This window comes from Thunnus maccoyii, chromosome 9 (genome assembly GCF_910596095.1).
Source record: "Thunnus maccoyii chromosome 9, fThuMac1.1, whole genome shotgun sequence".
Taxonomy (NCBI): Eukaryota; Metazoa; Chordata; class Actinopteri; order Scombriformes; family Scombridae; genus Thunnus; species Thunnus maccoyii.
This window is the reverse complement of record NC_056541.1, coordinates 19896350-19902622: the sequence shown is the minus strand read 5'-3', so window position 1 is coordinate 19902622 and position 6273 is coordinate 19896350. Positions and strand designations below refer to the sequence as shown.

General features: G+C 40.5%; 1 protein-coding gene across 1 annotated transcript; it reads right to left on the bottom strand.

Annotated features, from left to right (window-relative positions):
- Nucleotides 1-2705: 2705 nt before the first annotated feature.
- LOC121904650 (golgin subfamily A member 6-like protein 22) lies at nucleotides 2706-4388 on the bottom strand. Its single transcript, XM_042422491.1, has 3 exons — nucleotides 4222-4388; nucleotides 2952-3809; nucleotides 2706-2855 (listed from the first exon to the last, which is right to left on the bottom strand). Exons 1-3 carry the CDS (start codon nucleotides 4249-4251, stop codon nucleotides 2790-2792), a joined length of 954 nt encoding a protein of 317 aa, XP_042278425.1. The 5' UTR covers nucleotides 4252-4388; the 3' UTR covers nucleotides 2706-2789.
- Between the last annotated feature and the right edge of the window lie 1885 nt (nucleotides 4389-6273).

Below are 6273 nucleotides of genomic sequence, written 5' to 3'. Positions count from 1 at the left end.
GAATTTATTGACAGTAGGTGGTCAGTTTACTTTACCGCCACCTGCCTGACTGGAGTATGAGCAGATGATCAGGAAGAAACAAAGTCTGTCTGCTAAACCCGGTTTCTTAATTGCTAATTGAATTATTGCAGTGCCCGTTCAAAACGTACTTGTTCGGAACGGCCCGATTTCTTATTGTTTATCGAAAACCGCATATATATATATATATATATATATATATATATATATATATATATGTGTGTGTGTGTGTGTGTGTGTGTGTGTGTGTGTGTGTATGTTTATAAATATGTGTGTATCAAGTGACAAACGTATTAATTATTGTTAATTGTTTTGATTGAGTGACCCCTAGCGGCTGAAATTACATATTGTGCGTTTAATGTTATAAAACGAGGAGTGGTGTCGTCCCCTTCTCTCTCTCATGGCAGTGATCATGACATGCAGTAGCAGAGCCCAGAGGCCCTGTCCCGCTGCTGCAGAGTGGAGTGGTTCGCTGTTTGCTTGTTTTTTCCCCCCAAATTTATTAATGTTAAACATGTAACATGTCCAAATTGAATCAAATTTCGACAACGCACTCCTTTGTATCCCTCAAGTGTGAAGTAGATTGGATGACCAGTTCTCCAGATATGCAAAGGACAAACATACAGACAGACAGACAGCGACTCCTTGCTTTATATAAAGAGACGAGATGATATATCTCAAGTATAAAATCAGTGTGAAGTTGTGGCTCCTTGTCATTGTCTTGGAGAAATACAATTTACTGGGCTTTGAGAATTTTAGATTATTCTTAAATTTGTGCCTAGTTTTTAAAATTTTAAATGGTTTGGCCCCTCCTCCACCATGTGACTTTGTGTACACTCGCTCAGTAAGTTCTATTAGATCCTCCAGAATATCCTCATTACAAGATTGTACCATTTTGTCGCACTGCATTTGGGCAGTCAGCTTTCTCTGTGAAAGCCACAACTAAGTGGAATGCCCTACCTGATGATACGAAGAACTGTAGTTCAATCAATACATTCAAGGCCAAATTAAAAAATCTACTAAATCAGCTGTGTGGCCACTGAGTCTAAACTCCATCTATGGTCTTCTCATTAGCGCGGGTAGTCTTGCTTTTAATATGACAAGTTTACATAATTAATTTCTAATTGACATTGTGGGTTTATGTGATGTGCTGTTGTGTGTAGCTTTGTATTTTGTACAGTGTGTTCTGTGTGTTTTTTTGCTTTGTACTGTTTGTTGCTGTGCTGTTGTATGTATTGATTGTGGGGGACTGCGGATGCAAATTAGCTTTGGGCTAACTCCGGTGCAGTGCATCTTTAATGTTTAAAACTGTACACTGTCCTAATCAATAAATCAAATCAATCAATTTCAGATGTCAATGAGTTGTTAGCATTTCCACCAAAGAGACATTTCCCCTCTACACCTCTCGCATGATTTAATTTCAGTGGCTGTTCACGATTCAGTATTTCACAAAAAGATAAGATCAGAAAAAAGTTTAAAATTTAGATACAGATTTGTGTATCAAAACTTAGTTTTGTCTTTGTGAGAGAAAAAAAACCTCATTTGTGAAAGAGAGATGTTCAATCTTAAATTTATGGAAATGTTCAATTTATGAGCTATATCTTTTCAAACGAATATGCTAATCAAAGCCTTGATGTGATGATTGAACCTACAGCGCCTCACTGTGGCCCCCAAGGTCTCATACAAGAGATGTTTTATGTTCATGGTGCCAGGCTGGGAGATAAGGTGGAAACCTTGGATGGATAACAACAGCTGCCTGCTTTATTTTCCAAGTAGAGTTCATTCTGACACAAAGTGTCCTCACTTCTCCCCTCCCTGGTGGCGTGATCTGAGCAACTCTATAAGAAGTGATTGTTTTCCTGTTTGTGCTAAGTTTTTGGTGTGACTGTATCCATGTGTACACTGTGCTAAAGGTTTCTCTGACGTCAGATATTTCTTTTCAATAAACTTCATATATTCAAGTAAGCATCAACTAGAGCCTGTGGAGTCTCTTCAGTTTTAATTTTAATCAAAGTATTGTTCAACAATTATTTAACAAGTACCAGCTGTTCCTGATCAGTCTTCTTTTCTCTCTTGTGATTGATTCATCTTGTGGTCCCTTGGATGAGGCCTGACTCCAGCTTCAGAGCCACAACTAAACTAATATATAAAGTAGCTCAGACTGGCTCCACCTGGACCCTCTTCAACAGTAAAATGCTGCTTACACATTGATGCATCAGTAACAATCTAATAATGTCACATATCATCATTTATCAGTTACAGGGGACTTTTGGGGGCCCTAATTCATTTAGAGGCCCCAAGCAGCTGCTTAGTTTGCTTGATGTGAGACAACGTTTGAGAGAGAAAAGTCACAGTTTAAAACACAGGAATTAAAAAACAAAACTTCATAACTTCAGTCACTGAATTTTAATGACTGATTTACAGATACATGTAGGGAAGAAGAAAGGGGGGATGGAGGGGTAAGGGAAGGGTAAGGGTGAGGGTAAGGGAAGGGTAAGGGAGGGGTAAGGGAAGGGTAAGGATGAGGGTAGAGTGAGGGTGAGGGAAGGGTAAGGATGAGGGAAGGGTAAGGATGAGGGAAGGGTAAGGGTAAGGGTGGGGGAAGGGGAAGGATGAGGGTAGAGTGAGGGTGAGGGAAGGGTAAGTGTGAGGGTGAGAGTAGAGCGAGGGTGAGGGTGAGGATAGAGTGAGGGTGAGGGTGAGTGAAGGAGTAGGAGAGGGAGAGACGTGGGTGAGGTGGGAGAGGGGTTTGGGGAAAGAGGGAGCTGTTGTTATTTGCTGCGACTCCAGCTCCAGAAGCTCTTCTGCTTCTTCTTCTCCTTTTTCATCAGGAGCTCCTGAAAAGAGAAAAAACAGAATATTTTGAGTTCAGTTTCAAAGCTCTGAAATGATCTGAAATCAATTGTTAGAATTAAAAAGATGAGGCAGCAAACCTGAAGCTGGAGGTTGTCATTGGTGAGGCGCTGGATCTGTTCTTTCATCTGCGCCTCCTCATGGATCCAAATCTCATGTTTGGCCTGCAGCGTCTCCTCCAGTTGTTTTTTCTCTTTCCTCCACTGGTGTGACCTCCTCTCCCAAGTCTCGCACACTGTGGAGAGCTCCTCTCTACACTTACTGACTCTCTCAGAGAGCTCCTTGCGGAGGCTCTCTACTCTCTCTGAGAGCTCTCTCTGGTCTTTCTCCATTTTTTCAGTCAGCTGCTGTCTGAGTTTTTCCTCCAGTGAATTACAGGCCAGTTGACTTTCTTTCAAAGCTGACTGTGTTTCACTCAGCAGGGCCAAAGTGTCAATATGAGCCGTGGTACGTTCTCTTCTTTTTTTATTGGCCCTGCTGATTTCTCTCTCTTTTTCACTGAGGAGCTCTTCCAGCTGGCTGACTTTTTGCTGCCAGCTCTCTTTCTCAGCGTGGAGGCTCCGTTCAAGAGAGATGATTTGATCATCTCTCTTTCTGATGCCCCCTGCTGCCTTTTCCAGCACTTGGTGTAACTTCCTCCACCAGAGAGCATTGGCGGAGTCGTACTTTTCTTTCTCAGAAGAGAGCTGGCAGTGAAGAGACCAGATCTCTTGTTCTCTGTTCCTGTTCTTGTCCTTTTCATCCTGGAGGTCACTCTTCAATGCCGTGATTTCTTCCTCAGTGACAGAGAGCTTTTCCAGAAGTTGCTCTCTGTCACTTCTCCAGGTCTCCCTCTCCTTGAGGACCATGATTTTAGCAGCGGTCCTTATCTTTTGTTCCCTCTCCTTCATCTCACCCTCCATCAATTTCCTCATCTCCTCCATCCCTCTGTTGTAGTCCTGTGCAACACAAACACAGAAATACATGAGAGACATTTTCATATCACTGATGGCTCTATTTTTCCTTACGGGAAAACAGTCATCTGTTAGTACTGAGAGGAAATAGATATCACATTTACACTTTATACTAGAACCCTTCAATAAATCCTTTATTTATTGTTTATGTATTCATATTAATCTGAGGTATTTATCCAGGCAGACATTCACATATATCCATGTGTTCATCTGACTGACTGTGAGAGATGAGTTTAAATTAAGACGATAAATTTGTATGAAATGTAATCTCATTACAAACTGCATCTGTGCTGATAAAAAGTGTATTTGTTTAAGCTTTAGACACAATACAAAGCCATTAAAACATGCATAGTCTTGTGCAATAGTGCAGTGTTACATCCTGGTTTGAACATCTTACCCTGCTGGCTCTACTCTCTCGTCTTTCCATGGTGGCTGATGATCTTGAAAACGTTCTAAAACGTGAGATAGACGTAAAATCTTGTCGAGTGTCTGACAGATGACTTTCTCTGAGGACGAATGTGTGTCTGTTCAGCTGGTGAAGAGATTGTGTTCTGTTCTGAGGAACTCACTTATAGACTCTTTACATTCTAGAATGGATTTGTCATAAACGCTGACATCATAACAGGAAGACAAACATTCTTCTGTAGACTGACATCATGCAGCTGAAAGAGCTCAATCAGTTTGAATGATCACACAGATGTTAAACAGAATAAAATAAATGATTGGAGCTCAGAGAAACCACACAGACAATGTTGATCTTTAACTTTAATCACAGAAAGTGAACAAGTTTTTGTCCTGCAGTTTGTGGACACAGCATCATGTACACATCACAGCATACTGAAGTTTCTCTCATTGTTTTCACTAATAATATTATAATGTTAACCATCACATCCAGATTCATAGTCAAAATGTTTAACACAATAATGACTTTCATTCTGTTTTAGTATGAGTTATTCTGAGGTCACACACACCTTGCTGTCTGCATTCATGTATCCAGAGAGAGTTGCTCTCTCTGCTTCGTGTGGTATCTCACAAAGCTTGTTCTTGATCTCACCAGTACAATCCCTGTCAATCATGTATTATATATCTTGGTGTTTTCTGCCTATGCAATTGAATGAACTAAACTGAACTAATGCACAGAGAATGAGAGGTTCATTAGGGGCCCATGTCTTACTTTTCTTCTCTGGTGCCCCCCAACAGGTTGATCCAATCATTTATGGTCAACGCTCCTGACTGAGGCAGCAGCTAGTTGCCTAAAAGTCTATATTAGTAAGAACGTGTGCAGCATAGCATTTAAATCACAGGTTAGTTGCCTGTATGTCTGAACGAGGTCACTGAAGATCACCTGAGACTGAGATGGATGAGTGCGTCTAATTTCAGTTCGATACATACGCTGCAATGCATACACTTCTTTAAAATAAGACTCTTCTACCAACTGGCAAAGACAGAAAGAAAGAAATGTAATCTGTTCTGACTTTCCTCATGGCTACCATCCTAGTTTTGAGGCTAAGCCTGTTATATGAGTTAAGAATTTGCACCAAATACTAAAGACCAGTACTTCTATTAGAGTTACTGTAATTGCGTATTGCAATTTTTTGCATATAGTGCACATCTCTGGGTACTTTCAAAAAACAATGTTACCTCACCCTAAATGGTTGTTTGATGAATCTTTGCATTTTGCAACTTGTAATGCTTTGTCCTCTTGAGTAATATTTAAGTAACAATAGACGATCTTATAGCATCACACTCTTTCCACCTCTGTAAAAACATGCATGATATTGTTCTGTAACCTTTCCTCCTCGCACACTTCAGTGATCCCTTGATCCCTGGTGCATTGCTCAAAGGTTAAGCTGCTGATTCAAACTGAAATATCAGACAGCCTCAATGGCATAAAACTTCATGAAAACAGAAAACTGACTTTGGGCTTGTTGATGTTCTTCAAGTTTTTGATAAATCAAACTTTATTGACAAATCTCAGAAGAGCACCCTTTTACAAAAGTTGAACAAACCAACATTTATCATTCTAAAATATTAAGGTTATTTCAATATACTGTATGTATGTAAGTGAAGTAAAGAGTACAATAATTATGACTAGCCAGTACATCACTGAAGGTCAGATAAAGCAGCATTATTTTGTAGCAGTCACCCATTCTTGGGACTTGCTGTAATTTCCCTGTTTTGAATTTGTGTAACTGAATGTTAAAATCCCTCCCTGAATTGACTAGAGGGTTATTTAGATCACCTGTTGCGAAGGGTCTGGGGACTGGCTGCCAAATAGTAAATGAGAGCAGCTGGGTGCATTCCCCTCTTGGCCAATCAGGGTGGTACGGCACCCTTTCTCTGGGGTTTTAGAGAGGTGGGAAACTGCACACCCAGGTCATTCTGATCCTTCCTTGACTTACTGTGGACCTTATTTGAGCCAATATTGTCAGCCAGAAACTCTTCTTCT

Bases quoted from the DNA above. Each gene is read 5' to 3' on its own strand.
- LOC121904650 (XM_042422491.1), bottom strand. From the start codon at position 4,251: ATGGAAAGACGAGAGAGTAGAGCCAGCAGG. The intron at 3,810-4,221 runs GTAAGATGTTCA...TGTGTTGCACAG, and splicing joins GAGAGAGTAGAGCCAGCAGG to GACTACAACAGAGGGATGGA. The intron at 2,856-2,951 runs GTTTGCTGCCTC...TTCTCTTTTCAG, and splicing joins ATGACAACCTCCAGCTTCAG to GAGCTCCTGATGAAAAAGGA.